At 39.9% G+C, this 16,063-nt stretch overlaps 1 protein-coding gene across 1 annotated transcript in view; it reads left to right on the top strand.

The window, feature by feature from the left end:
- The window catches only part of TACC2 (transforming acidic coiled-coil containing protein 2), a 202,077-nt gene that overhangs the window by 163,196 nt on the left and 22,818 nt on the right, over positions 1-16,063 (top strand). Inside the window, exons 13-17 of the mRNA XM_084846024.1 lie at positions 6,016-6,077; positions 6,341-6,456; positions 8,268-8,439; positions 8,814-8,954; positions 11,477-11,566. Of these exons, the coding sequence (XP_084702150.1) occupies positions 6,016-6,077; positions 6,341-6,456; positions 8,268-8,439; positions 8,814-8,954; positions 11,477-11,566 (581 nt within the window). The remainder of the gene's footprint in view (positions 1-6,015; positions 6,078-6,340; positions 6,457-8,267; positions 8,440-8,813; positions 8,955-11,476; positions 11,567-16,063) is intronic.

Here is a 16,063-nt window from a genome sequence, read left to right as displayed (position 1 = left end):
AGCACACCAGGCCTTCCTGTCCTCCGCTCTCTCCCGGAGCATGCTCAAGTTCATATTCATTGCATTGGTGATGCTATCTAGCCATCTCATCCTCTGCTGTCCCCTTCTCCTTTTGCCTTCAGTCTTTCCCAGCATCAGGGTCTTTTCCAGGGACTTTTCTCTTCGCATTAGGTGGCCAAAATATTTGAGCTTCAGCTTCAGTATCTGTCCTTCCAATGAGCAGTCAGGGTTGATTTCCTTTAGGATTGACTGATTTGACCTCCTTGTAGTCCAGGGGACTCGTAAGAGTCTTTTCCAGCACCACAGTTCGAAAGCATCAATTCTTCGGCGCTCAGCCTTCCTTATAGTCCAGCTCTCACAGCCATACATTACTACTGGGAAAACCATAGCTTTGATTAGACGGACCTTTGTCGGCAAGGTGATGTCTCTGCTTCTTACTATGCTGTCTAGGTTGGCCATAGCTTTCCTCCCAAGGAGCAAGCGTCTTTTAATTTCATGGCTACAGTCATCGTCTGCAGTGATCTTGGAGCCCAAGTAAATAAAATCTGTCACTGCTTCCATTTCTTCCTGTTCTATATGCCAGGAAGTGATACTGCTATATTAAATGGCCCTGCTCTTAGATTGTTTAGCTGCTGCATGTAAGTGCCAGTTGTCAGATAGATATTAAGAACTGTCTTTGGAAAACTAGTACCAGGAGAGGGCTTCTAACCAAGCCCTCTCTCTGATGTACTATTTTAAGCCCAAATTTTTTATATGTGGGATTTTATTTTTTTTACATGGGGGAGTGGTTAAATATGCAGTCTCTCACCTGCAGAGCTGGACCACATGATTATACTGAATGTGTAGATAGTGGCTGTAAAAACATGGGGAAACCTCTTTTATCTCTAGATGGGCAGATACTCAGTTCATTTAGCCTAATAGGCCCACAATAAAGCAAGGCCTATTAACGTTTGCTTAACGTATTTGGAATGTGAATGAGAACACAAGGTAGTGTCCAATATTTCTTGTTCGTGTGTTGCTCTCACTGGGGCAATGTGTGCAACTAGTGTTTTGCAGTTGTCTTTATATATTAATAACCTTATTCTTTTAAATATCAATGGCTCTTTATAGACAGAGATATATAGTCTTATAAACTATACTTCAAACAGTTTAACAAAAGATTTCTGTCTGATAATAGGTGTGGGGATTGGGGTTGCCTCTGCCCTAACACAATGTCAACTGAGTTAAGTGACCATTCAGACAGGGTGTTTCTAGACAAGGCTTTAACCCAGCACTTTACCACTGCTTCTGTTTCTAGACTTCATTGTAGGATTAAGCCTGGATATCTACACATTGGGGGGGGGGGGTGAGTCCTTCTCCGCCTTTTTTGTACATTCTGCTACACAACCTCTAGGGAGCACTGTGGTATAGCAGAATTGCACTACTACACTAGCATTTCATTCTGCAATTCCCCAAACTGCCAGATTTTCTCTGGTCAACCCCCCTCCGCCCCCCCACGCACACAATAAAGCCCTGGAGGATTATGATGTTGTCCAAAATGGCTGCAAACTACCATAAACGACAAATGGCAAACACACAATAAAACCCTAGTCTAGAAATGCTCATAGATAAATCTAAACATAATATATTCATAGGTTCTACTTCGATCAACTTAGCTAAACACTTTGAATTATATAATAAGAAACAAAATTAGGCCTACTTACGGAAAAGGAGAAAGTGGCTACACTTTGTTGTTATTTGTATTTCTACCCTACGCTTTGGCTCCTGAGAGCCCCCAGACCAGCTCACAATAGTAGACTATAACAATAAAACCCAGAAGGTCATTTACAACAATCTACAAAAAACACCATTAAAAGTCCCAATTAAAATGCATGTTAGCAACAGCCTTAAAACTATGTCCTTCACACAGCCCAAATAACTTCTGGAAGAAGACCAGTTTTAACTAACCCCTGAAAGGGTTTGAGGGATAAAACCTGATGGGCTGCCCTAGAAAGGAGGGTGCTGCCATGAAAAAAGTTCCTGCTTCTTATAGGTAACAGTATAACCTTTAATGGTAAAGGTATCCAGGCCTGGCTCTCTTAAGGAGTGCCTTAAACCCAATTTGCACGTAACAGTGGGAAATCATGGGTTAATTAACCCGTGATTTGCTGCAGTGTGCGCTGGGTGCATTCTGTGGCCACTTTGAATATTGGCTCAATCTGGGATTGCTATGTGATGTCCGAACCCGGACACTATAGGTTAATCATGGGTTAAACCACCCACACTTAAATGACAATTAGTAGTTAGGTTAATTGTGGGTTGTTTAAAAAGCCTGAGGAATATGGCAAGCACACACTGCAGCAAATTGTGGGTAACCATGATTTTCCACCATTACGTGCAATCAGTGCGTTGCAGTGGTTGGAGTGTCAGGCTTTGACCAGGGAGACCTGGGTTCAAACCCCCACACATCTGAGAAGCTTGTCGGGTGACCTTAGGCCAGTCACTTTTTTTCAGGAGCCTAATCTACCTCAAAGGGTGGTTCTTAGGATAAAATGGTGTGGATGGGGAGAGAGCCATGCATGCTTCCTTGAGCTCCTTGAAAGAAAGATAGGATATAAATGTAATAAATAAGTAAAATTAGGATAGGGTGAGATTCTTATGGGACGTAGACGAAGTGTAATTTATAATATTGTAAGAAAAGTATTAGTGTAATGGTTCTTCTTCTCTAAGGATGCACAGTCAAAAGGTAGATGGTTATAGTGACTTAACACGTGATCTGAACTCAACACAGACGGCACCTAAAGTGACTCTAAATACTAAACTGCCTACCTCTTATGCCTACTGGGTAACATGTGGCTCAGATTACCAGTTAATTACAACCAGTAATGTTTCGTCTGTTGAGATCATTTAAATATAATCATACCTTCCCTCTGGACTCCTCTTCAAGCCACAGTGGGAAACTTCACAGTAATTAAAGGTTCTTTTGAGAATATCATCTGCACTCATGATTCTGTTTTGAACATCCTCCTGTTACCAAAAGTCCCTTTTTAAGTTAAGGAGAATTCCAGTGGATTAACAAACAAACAAACAAACAAAACATGATATGCATGGTGCTGAAGTATTGAACTTTAGTTCCGCACTTGTCACCTTGAGTGTGTTCCTTTGCTAATTCATTAGAATTCTCCTTATCTTACTACTCAGTATGATTAAACGTTTGAACCCTCTAGGAGTCCTGAGACAAAAGATTATTGCTTAATGAGGTGCACCTTTTATATTTGTTCTGACCTGGGAATTCCTAATTTGTAGTTGGAATCAACTGGCGTTAAATATTCATCAACACCAAACTCAAAATCTACGAATTGCATTTAGCTATGAGACAATTTAAGGGATGAAGCAAAAATAATTGCAGTATATACCTACAGAGTATATGAACACACTCTCTGCTTCCTATGTTTATAGGTAATGATGGAGACAATTTAGAAGAGGCTGCTAATGTACAACCCTGTTTCTTGAAAAAACTATCTGAGCAAGCAGAACAAATTGTTTCAGAATTACTTCAACTTTTTAATCTTGATTTTAAAGTTGTTTTTGAAATAGTACCTGCCTTCATCTTTAACATGTTTATATTAACTACCAGGAAATGATGTGTTTTGGAGTGACATGTTTTGCCCTGTTTTTTAAATTGACTTAAGCCATGAAAAACACTCTGCCAACTACTTGGGTTTTAGTATTAGATTAACTACGAATTTCTCCTGGAGAGGTGAAATTGACATCAGATTTTTAAAGCTTTAATTACTGCTGTGTTGGCATCTAAAATTTCAGGAAATGTTTCATCTGGAATGGTGGAGTGGGGTGGACACATTTCTGACACAAATCTAACACATTTTCTCACTATCAAAATATCCTAATTAATACATACATACATATATATATATGAGAGATTATGAAAGAAAAAGCCTTTTTTATTTAACAGAAATGTCTTGATGACAGAATGTGTGGAAGCTTCAATGGATGTAATCCAGAGCCCCATATGTAAGGCTGTCTTGTTCCTTTCTATGTGAACAACACATAGAAAGATACTCCCTCTTACACACACAGCATTTCCCTGTTCATAAAAGAACAGGGAGGCTCCATTGCCCATGGAAAGCCACATGTGAACTGGAGCTGCTAGACTGCAATAAAATTTTTACTGATGCTTTTACTGTACCAGATGTTTTGCCACTGGTCATTAATGGATGCTGGGGAGAAATCCTGATAATTTCATCCTGATCAGTCATACCTACCATGGATCTGAGCCAGAGATGTAATTACACCTCTGGTTTATGTATATGCACCTTTAAAAGGCAGAAGCATAGAAGTGTGGTCAGTGTGGATCAGGAGTTGAAATGTGTGTGATTAATTGTGCCGTATTTATTGTCTGTATCTTGATTACAGAGCTGAAACATCCTGCATAAGGTGACACAAGCAATTAAAAAAAAAAATGTCTAGGAAAAAATAGTACATCATCTGAGCTGAAAACCAATATTGTAAGAATTTTTTTTCCCTTCCCGAATATTACAAATTTTCAGTGGTGTACTGGTCAATTTAATAAGGCAAAATAGCCAAATATATTATAAACTGTGAGTAAAATAATTCCACAGGAGAAAACTTCATTATTGTATTCTGGTTTTCTCCAACTCGGTCTTTCCCCACAATGTACTTGTGCTCCAAAAACCAGTAACCACAAAAGGGATAATGCCATCGCAACAATTGTGACTGAAAATTTATAATCAAGGAGTGAAAAAGATTCTTATATCAGTTTTCACAGTATGTTATATATTAAAAGGAGTAGTCTATATAGCTCCTGAGGAAGATTATTCCTAGTCGAAATGGTAATACTCCAGTGTTCTTTAGACAGATATGTTTGTTATGATGCTGATACGTATGATACAATGTATATGCATTGGAAATATTGTCTTCCTCTTTAATTTGGTGTGCATTGTCAGTTGTGCCTTATTTATACATGTACGTGTTTACAAACTCCTGTACATTTATTTCTTTTATATAATACATTGATCAAGTACAGCTCTGTGAGGTCTCTTGTACCTTGTGTGTTTTTGTTGAGCTGACTCAGTGTAAGGTAGCTTCCTATTTTCCTTTGTTTCCTGTGGGAATGGATCAGAGTCTCATTATTAAGTAACGAGTAGCCCTAGGATGAGCCTAATTGTTCTACTGCTAAGCAACAGTGGGATCTTGCTTGGCCTCTTTCACTTCCCTTCTCACTGATTAATATGTAGGACTTGTGGTATGCTGCACATCAGATTTGGTATACCAGACTTCTCAAGAAAAAAATTTGAGGGACGATAGGAAGGTTTTCCCATACAAGCAAGCGTTCAGAGTGAAGAATGTGTGGCCCTCCAGATGTTGGTTTCCAACTCCTATCAGCCCTAGCCAGCATGATCAGGGATGATGGGAGTTGTAGTCCAAGAACATCTGGAGGGTCACATGTTCCCCATTCCTGCCTTACATAACAATAATGGCCAAGCTGTTTTGTGGTCATCTTCCATGTGACTGTTCACAGCTAACCATTTCAAGAGAGAATTAATAATGGAATAATGGAACCACAATTGCTGGATAAAAGCTGCATAGTTTGAAGGGAGTAGCACAATATGGAGGTTCATCACCATTTAAATCCAGTTTTCCTTTAAAGAATTGAAAGCTCAGTCATGTATACACAAATGTAATTTTAATGGTTTAAGAGGAGGAACGAGTACTCTGGGCACTAGGCAGGTAGGAAAAGATCTCAGCCATTTGGGGGGAAATGAAGCAGAGGTCAAAGGAAGGACATTTAACATGAGGATCTACAAGCTGAATGGATTGGACAAAATTCAATCCTTGCTTGTGCCATTGGGCTGTGATCAATGTTTTGAGTTATATCTAATAACTTTGACTTAAGTGCTCACTAGGAAAGCATCAGCTGTAAAGCCTCAGGGCCTGTGTATTGTCTTAACCAATATCTTCACCACCATGTTAACCACACTCACCTATGTATTACAGAGCTGGAATATGGCAACTCGTATGAAATAGAATACATGGAGAAGATAGGCTCTTCTATACCTGTAAGTTTCCAGGGCAGATTTCTGATTGTTCCGTCTGAACATTGATGTGATATACAGTTCTAACACAGTGGCACTAATCTAGTGGTTTGTTTAAATTCAAAGAAATGAAAGCGCATACTGCCTTCTTATGTAACTGCTTCAAGATAAAGCTGAATAATGGGAGAGAAATGTAGCATTTCATCACTTTTCATTAGCAGTGTGGAGGAGACTGGCAGCTTTCTTTAGCTACAACAGAAATTATAATCTTCTTTTTCTTTTGACAGCAGGATGATGGTGCTCAGACAAAGCAATCTTTGTACCTTATGTTCGATGCACAGCAGGAGAGTCCAGTCAAGTCTCCTCCAGTCCGATTATCAGATTCTACAACTCCTTGTTCTGGGTACTTCGTTGCATTATAATAAAAAGAAGAAGAATTCTTTGTTTGTAAAGAATTGTGTAGTAATCACTACTAGAAATAGGTGTTTTTTTTCTGCTGGTTTTCCCCCCACCCTCTTTTGTACTGCATGGGGGTGGGGGGGTTAACATATATGAGCATGATGCAGAGTGGAAAAGTCTCTAATCCTTTGTACATTTTTAGAAATGGTGTTGGGTAACATCAGCTAACATTTAACAAGCAAATACCATTTACACACAAGAGTAAATGGATAAACAGTTAACTAAATTAACATGCTAACTAAGTAACATGCTGCCCTGAAGTACCTTTGCAGACTTTAGAGGACTTCATAGAAATGCTTATGTAGGTTTCTTGTCCTAAGGATGGTTGAAATAGGTTTGGCAATGTGATAGCCAGAAGAGTACAGCATATGTGGGCAACCTGTGGTTCACATGTAGCCCTTGGGAGTCTCCCTTCTGGCCCACCAATGCCCTAGCTGCCCCTGCCCCCCAATTCCCCAATGCCATAACTTCCTTGGGGTCTAAAAGGGACACTGTACCACTCTAGCCTGCCATAGTCTATGGTTTTTCTTCAAAAATAAGATTCTTGAGAGACAAAATACAGAGGATAAGATTATTCAGAGAGAAATCATATAGGCTAGAGCATCTTTCACCACTTTGACCCACTGTACCCTGTGGATTGTGTCTCTCAAGAAGATTTTTCAAGGGGAAACTGTACAAGTACAGTGGGCTAGAACAGCAAAAAACATTCTAGCTCTCTATGCTCCATAGTTACTGAGAGAGAAATCATGGAGTAAGATGGGCTAGACCAGCCCTCTTTGCTCCTCTCCCCTCTCTGCCCAGGGAGAGGAAGTTGCAAAGGGGTTGATCCTTACATCCCCTCAAGATCGTGATGTGGATCCCCCCACCTGTTGTGCTATTAAGCTTCGGGGCAAGCTTAATAACAGGGTTATTAAGCTGTGTGTGTGTGTGTGTGTGTGTGTGTGTGTTGGGAGGTGGGTAATAGGTGTGTATGGGTGTATATATCAGGGACAGTGAGAGGAGGAGGGAAGATTGAGCTGGGGGGGGTGACAGAGAGGAGGAAAGGGAGCCCAGGCCTCACCCATCACCAGGTCTGCCCCTGTTCACTTACGGCATGCGTCCCCAGCCTGCTGGCGTATGTAGCCCTCAGGGGCAAAAGGGTTGCCTGTTCGAGGAGTTGTTGGATTACAAATAAGATGACAACCTGAAAGAAGAAGCTCAAGATTATTTCTTTTTTCAAACTCTCATGTTTCTCACTTTCAGTGGGACTATATGCACATCCTTTATCACAATAGCTCTTATAGTATGTAAATTATGAAACAAATTTGAAATGTTAGTCTAAATCCATATAAAGCCTTATTCAAACACTACCATTGTGCTGTGGTTTCTGCTTCTGTGTGATTTGATAGCATGCTACATAGGGAATATCTGAACAGGGAACCACCTACATTGGATTGATGTGGTTACTTTCCATGCTGGTGTTTCCCCTCCCTGGTGCCTGGTAGTTTGGGTGTGAAAAGTAACCACACTATTCTCCTGACGTATATAGTTCTCCATTCAGATGTTATCTGTGTAGTGTGGCTCCAGACGACATGGTAGTGGCAATCACCCTACACAAGTAAGGTATTAAGTGTGTCTTTCTATCCATTTCTTCAAGATTAGAATGTGAGATAATGAAAAAGTATATTCTGTAGTGTAGATAAAACCATACATTTGGTTGGTAATATATAGCTTCTGTTAGCTAATTTGAAAGCATAGTGCTTTATCTTACCTTAGGTCAAGCTTGGAAGAAACGGAAACCCAGTTGTCCTCTGGAATGAAACTACAACATGCAGCTTCACGATCTCTGGCTGCTAGCCAAGAGTCATCACTACAGTCACCTGACAAATCAAAAACAAAAGAACTGGAGCCCATGACCTTAGGGACTACTTCAAACAACGTTGACATAGTAAGCAGCTTTTTGAGCAGCCTCTACATTGGGCTTGAGTGTAGAACCAGTGTTCTCTAGAATGAAAGTACTACATTTAAAGGGTTTTCATACAAAATCATTGGTTAAGATATTTTAACTTTTATTTTTTTCTTTTAAAGTTTCTGCAAAAACTACTCATAGCAAAGCAACTTCTTAATGTATTCTCCCTTTTTTTCTTGTCAAACCCCAGGCACTGGTGATTTAGATGAAAGAAAACATTATTTACTACACATTTAATTGGTATTTCCTTAGGTATCAAGCATATGTTTATTTTTAGGGGCTGATGCATGATTTTAATCATGAGTAGTTCTGCCAGTTTCTGTTATTTTTTCTGTATCTTCCTTGCTCTTTAGACCACACCTGAGGACCCCTTTGTCTCTGCTGATGCTCTTCTCAATAGGATATCTCATCCACCTTCAGTGTGTGATCAGCTTCAGTATCTAGAGCCTGACTTAGCAGAAAAGAATCCCCCAATATTTGCTCAGAAACTTCAGGTTTGTAATAGAAGTCTGTCAATGTTCCTTGCCTTGGTATTTGTAAACACCAGTAGAGGGCGAATCTCACTGTTTGAAAAGGGAGAAACTTCTGTAATGTACCACAAGCTTTCTCCAAAGTCTACTAGGAATGATATATTAACACTTGTACTTCATGAAGCAGACAGTTCCCTGATCATCCCCCCCCCCAAATAAAAATTAAAATGTTCTTAGGGCTCATTCACATTGTCATAGACACACATCTCTCTCTGAACACAGCGTGTGAAACAGATGTGTGAATGATGTCTATACATGCTTACTTCATAACTCATGTGATCCGTCTACCTCCTTTGCAGATCTATCATGCATACAGTATATGAAAGTATACTCTGTGTCATATGTGATGTTCTGCACACTGCGCAGATATAGTACAGGCAAGACAAAGGATACTTTTTGTGCCTCACTGCATGTTGAGCCAACATGACAAAGGCCTGTGAAAAGTGATCTTAAACACAATGGTAGTTGCTTGACTAAGGGAATGCTCAGTGCACACAGTGGGAAATCCACATGTGTGTACAGAACATTTCCATCTCATAGAAATGAGTAAGAAGAAGCCGCAGCATGTTTCTGAATGTTGCTAGTAAAATATAGAAAGTGGAAGAAATATATTGATCAGACCATATTCTGTTTATAATGTAACTTTTGAATTCAAATTACAAACACATGAAATTATAATACAAATTAAGGTTTCAGTCCTAAAAATGCACTTAGTCTTGCTCTTAAATGTATATTTCATAATCAAACTAAAAAAGCAGAGCAGAGTGAGGTAGTTATTGGTTACAGCTAATAGTGTTCAAGGATAGCTGTAATGACTAGATGAACCTTTTGGTAAGATGGTGTAGTCAGTCTTGTGATGATCTTTCTCTAAGGCTGCGATCCTAAGCAAATTTACTTGGGAGTAGATCCCATTGAACTCAGTGGGGCTTACTTCTGAGTAAAAAGGTATAGGATTGTATAGCGCAATTCGTTCATTGAAAGTGTAGATCTCATACCAATACTTTCTAATACTACATTTGACAGGGTGGACTTAAATGGTCAGTTTAAGGTGTGTGAGAATTTTCTTCAGCGATACAGTGCTAATTTGCCCTTCTAAAGTAGCTGAGCATAGTCAAATTATAAATGCCAGAAGCAAAAAGAAACATATAGTTGATGTCAAGAGAGAAATACAACATACTTCAAAACAAATAATCAGTTTGTTTCCTTATTTTTCTTGGGCAAAATTTACATAGATTTAAATGCTTCTTAACAAAAACCGAGCATTTTTTGGCCCTTACTAGAAATATTGGTTCTAATTTGTTCTGCTGAGGTTTCAGGGACAAGCTACATGCAATGTTTAATATGTAGTCTGCAGCTATGACTCAGTTTTTTCTTTATTAATTAGGGTGCAATCCTATTAACCCGAACTTGGAGGCGTCGGATCACCTCGTGCAGGGCAGGAGGCGCAGTGGAGGTGATCTTAGCCTCCCCGTCCTCCTGCCCAGCAGCTTTTGCTGGATGGGCTTTGTAGCCTGCCTAGCATGGGTGCTTTGGAGAGGGAGGGAAAGAGACTGGAAGAGCCTCAGGATAACTCATTCAGGTCTCCTCCCCTCCCTGCCCACCGGAATACCTCCTTTCCTCCACTCAGTCACTTTTCTGACCTTGGAGGGCAGCCAGCATGGTTCTTTCTGTGCCAGCTGCGAGGGGGTGGGGAGTGGGAGAGGCAGGTCGGGTCTCCGATTCCCCATTCTGAGGTTAGAGAGCTGTCTCCAAACTCGGAAGGGGCAATCCGAACAAAACTATGGTCCTTGGGGCGCTCACCAGGGACCATAGGGTTGCTGTCTTAGAGGCTTGGGGTGGGGGTGGGGAGTAATTCCTACCAAGATTGCAGTGTGTGGAGGGGGGGAGTTTATCCCTTCTTTCTCCAGCTGCAAACCCCCCAAACCCCTCCGTCCACATGCATCTAGGAACAGTAGAAAAAAAAAATTCATTAGCACCAATGGTAGATGTTTTTTCTAACATTCCCAGCCACATGAAGGGGTGAGTTGTGGGGTGGGGGTGGGGGGTTGTCGCTGGGGAGGGAAGGGATGTAACCTCCTCCCCATGTGCTGCAATCTTCATAAGAATTTACACACATACTTCTAATTAGTTAATGAAAAATCAGAAATGTATCTGCAGGATGCATATTAAAGATCATGGATTGGGTCCAGGCTTAGTCATGCTTAGAGTGGACCCACTGAAGTCAGTGGGACAAAGTAAATCAAATCTCACTGATTTAAGTGAGTCTACCTAAGCATGATCAAATCCAGATCCAACCTCATGTGTAGTTTGTCTGTCAGTCCTTCAAGGAACGCTGAGTCAATACATGTCTGTGTTGACCCCTGATGGTGATCATAATAGACTGATATATAGCATTCATTCTCTGAATGTGGACATTCATTTTACTTCATTGTTTTAATGCATTTTCTGTGTGCATTGCTCACAATCACCAACCATCCCACTGACAGGAGGAGTTAGAGTTTGCTGCCATGAGGATAGAAGCCCTGAAGCTAGCCAGACAAATTACCCTGTCTTCTTTCAGCTCCTTAGATACTGAGGTATCTCTTATGTGCCTGCAGTTTGTGTGCGGTTGATCACAGCTTAAGGCATCCAAATGCTGCTTTTCCATTAACAATAAGTTAAATGAAATTTCTCTGAGTGGTGATGCTTGATGTTTTTGGCACCTTCACATTTAGAAAGACGTCAAGGAGCATGCCAGGAGTCTTTCTCTAATCCTAAATGCTACCACCTCCATTTGCAGACATGTTTCAGACATTACTACCATATGTATTTGGTCACAGTCACAGCTTTGGCTGTCCATCTGTTATACAATATTGCTTCGCTTTTCACGAATTAATTGATTGCTTAGTTAATTCACTGTTATAGTACCCCAGTGCACATTACATTTTAGAGACTGAGATTTTAATGGGGATGGTCATTTATTTTTGAGTAAATAGAATGGTCTGGTTATATACATTATGGGGAATACAAATTTTTGTGAATATCCAAAACCTAGAAGTACATCAGTGAATGTTCACAATAACTGTGTGTATTAGCATTCACTTCTATGTATCCAAAAGTGTGGGTTTATGTATTTATCTGTAAGCTCAGGCTGGAGAACCTATGGCCCTCCAGATATTGTTACACTACAACTCCCATAATCTGATCATTGGCTTTCTGGATGGGGCTGATGGGAGTTGGAGTCCAAGAACATCTGAAGGTACGCAGGTTCCCCACCCTTGCTTGTAAGCACTCACAAAATTCATCTGGGATTCTTCGTATTCATGAATGCCACAATTCTCCAAATTTTGGACATTTGCTGCAGCATCCTATTGTTTGAAAATTTACCTTGAATGTAACACCTAATTTAAGAGGTTGAGTACAGCAGTGAAATTTCTTCACAGGTGACAAGTCTATTTAAAACCTAATTTAAGAATTCATTGGCTTGGATGCAAAATCTGCTTCCTGCGGAGAGAGGGCCTCCTTTCATCTGTGAAAGGCTTCTGATCCAGTGGAGCATTTCCACTGGCAGAACAAGCGATTTTTGCCAAATCACCCCTCCCATTGCAGTCTCTATGCACCCCCAATCTGCCCCAGAGGGTTGTGGGACCCTCCAGAGCAGTATGGGAGGTGGTGCTGTGGGCTGCAGAGGAAACGGAATCTGCAGAGATCACCTCCCTCTCTTCCTGCTGACTGGTGTATCCTGAGCAGAACTCCCATTAGGCTCCTGCTGATTGTGGAGGGTGGGGGAGCAGGACCTTGGATCCAACCCATTGTCTAAATTTCTGTTTAATAGCTTTAGTCATAGCCAAGCAGAATATGTACAGTCAAATTGAGCCCTGATGTTGACATGGGGCTTGGTTTATAAAAGCAGGCTTTTGTCTAAATTATCTATATAGTGAATACAGGAAACTCCAAATGCTGGTGTTCAGTTATAGTGCATGTTACAAATTCTTCATAGATAAACATTTTGTTCTTTTGGGAGCAGTTTTAAGCAAGACATCTTAACAAATTTTGCCTTACGTATTTTGAAGGTTAAAAGTTCAGTCAACCCACATCTCAAGCTTCTAAGGATGGGGCTAAAATAATTTGGGAAGGGGGCAGGACTGACAAGAGTTTCTAAGAGGGGGAAAAACTCTCCCTAGACACAAATCTTTTTAATACTTTAAGCTCTAAAGCATTTCCTTCCTGATACGCCTACAGCATGCTGGCTGTTGCCCTGTTGGTGTGAGGTTGCTCCTGTGATGCATGTGGTCTAAACCAGAGTGAAATGTTAGCTCTTAAGTAGTGTGTTTGATGTGTGCAGCTGTTCTAGAGGGTCCCTTATGGTGGTGTTAATGCAAAGGTCACAGCTCATGGGGTTTTACTTGGGGGATGGTGGTTTTCGTTTTGAGTTTTTAAAAATGCTGATAACAACTGAGTGTAGCTGGTACGTTGCCAGTATTCTGCCACAAATGAAATGTTAATTTCCAAATCAGGAAAATATTGTACAGATGTACTTTTGGAACTCATTTATTATCTTCAGGATACACACTCAGATAGGCAAGCTGTAGAGTCAATCCTATGGTAATTTTAACCATCTTTTAAAACCCTTACATCACAACACCATACTTGCATTTTGAGTGGCTTTGACCGGGGGTCTATTTTGACTATCATACGCAAGCTAATTCAGAAAGGCAAAATCTGCTTGTTTTTCCTTTTTATGAATTGTTCAGCCTGATTATGTTGCCTGAAATCCAGCTGCTGAATGTATAAACACAGTGAGGGCAAACCCCCTCCTATTAAACCCAATGACAAGTTTTCCATTGATTATAAATGGGACTAGATATCTTCTATTTTGTTTAAGGCAATGAGCAGGTTTTTAAAATTCTTCTTCTTTAGGGAAATATGTGTACATAAGCACATAGGAACTGATCTTATATTCTTTGAAAAGGCTGGTTGGTAAACCTGGCTGTTAAATTTCATGTGAATATGTTTTAAATCCAACTTGGTCATCGGGAACAGAAAAGCAAGGTAAATAACCTTTAAAATCCCCCTGAAAGGACAGTGTCAGGTGAATGTTGAAATAGAAAAATACATGCCACTTTATCTGATTGTTCTTGAACTCAGAAAACATTGGGAATGTTGTACTGTCACTGGGAGAAAGGTGGCAGCAGAGGAACTGATATACAGCAAAGGAATTTAGACCAACTAATTATATATAATATATCAAAAGTCTTTTCCCTGTTTTCCCATCAAGAATCCTTTCATAAGTGCATACACAGTTAATACTAAACAAAAGTAAAGAGAAAATCATATTACAGATAGAATTTGGAGAGTACAGCAAGATGATAGAACAAAGAAATATGATGTAGCAAAATCGATGTACTTACCCTTTAAAAAAAAAATCTAAAGATCAGATATCTGGTAGAATCCCCTGCGGTTACTGGGCTTACTGGACATCTCGTATTTGGATTCGTAACCATATGGATCTATGTAAATTAGCATTCCTGTATATCTGATTATCCGAATTATCGTTGTTCTCCTAGAAATGAGTTTAAGGAGGTTGTAGTTAAAGTGAACCTTTAAAAAACTTTGTTTTTGTTACGTTGCACTAATATAGTTTTTCTGATGTAAGAGGTAGACCATATAAGAGGTAGCCTTGGAATCTGCCATCTCTAAGAAATCTAGACACCTTCCATTAGAAAGCACCTACGGTGGAATATGTTTACATCACAGCTGTCAAGTGATTAAACAATTTCAGTTGATTAATAATCTGCCTTTTAATCAATTAATTAAATGCACATATGCATGAAAACATCAACATACATACCCTTTTCAGATACTGAATTAAATGTAAGATAAGTAATAAAAGCTTCCCATTCTTAGAAAGGCCATCTTAAATAATCTGCCAGTTAAAGGTTGGAGGCCTAATTTCCAGCTATAATTTTGTTAAATATCATACTTAACGTCAGAGAGAAATGCTAAATATTTTGTAAACATATTGAATATTAAACATAGAACTTTTTCAAAACCTATAAAATGTGCAGAGTTTTTTCTAGAGTGGATCAGCAAGATGCAGGACAGTTGCATGAGTTAACTTGTTAAGTGCATTTATTCTAATTGCAATCTATATAGTTGTTATGTGGGGGCCGCGGTGGCTTAGTGGTTAAGACGCTGAACTGCAGACCGGAAGGTCGGCAGGACAGCAGTTCGAGACCCGAGTGCTGCATGATGGAGTGAGCTCCCATCTTCAGTCCCAGCTCCTGCCAAACTAGCAGTTCGAAAGAAAGAAATTGCAAGTAGATAAATAGGTACCGCTTTGGCAGGAAAGATAACAGTGTTCTGTGCACCTTGGTGTTCAGTCATGCCGGCCACATGACCATGGAAGTGTCTTCGGACAGCGCTGGCTCTTAGGCTTAGAAATGGAGATGAGCGCCACACCCTAGAGTCGGACACGACTGGTTGGGGACACCTTTACAATTTTTATAGTTGTTATAGGCAATACAGATACCAAATTCTTCTGATTCTGATGTATAATACAGGAAATGTGGCATTGGGAACATCCCCATGTTTAATTCAAGCATGGTGTTTTCTTCTAATTTCACAATTAGTTGGGAAGCACACCTTTTCATAGTTAACTTTTCTCTTTAAGCACTCATTGCCAAGGTCAACTAAACACAAGATGGGTGAATCCTCTGAAACATACAGTGACTTAACAGTAGCTAAGGAATAAGTGCAGATTACTTTTAACAGGATCTGTTGGATGGCTTTGCAGCATCTTTAATCAAATTTGATGGAGGGTAGAAACTAGACTGGATCTCTTTTGAATATCAGACAGCTTTGTATCTTGGTTATTTCACCTAAAAGATGAAAACTCATGCACCACTTCCACATTCACCATGGAATTAAATTGCAATGCATACTATCAGGATTGCTCCAGCACCAAGTCTGCTAATTTTGAATGGTAATATTGCTGCTTAGTATGAAAATATCAGGGCATTTTGGTCACATAAAAATGGCTTCCTGGGAAAACAATGGACTAATTCCCAGCTTCTTTCAATAAGCACCTTTTA

Source organism: Heloderma suspectum, chromosome 3 (assembly GCF_057233095.1).
Source record: "Heloderma suspectum isolate Gila_16-S chromosome 3, 16-S_ref, whole genome shotgun sequence".
In the NCBI taxonomy this organism is placed as follows: domain Eukaryota; kingdom Metazoa; phylum Chordata; class Lepidosauria; order Squamata; family Helodermatidae; genus Heloderma; species Heloderma suspectum.
The sequence above is the reverse complement of the archived record's forward strand: the minus strand, read 5'-3'. Positions and strand labels throughout refer to the sequence as shown.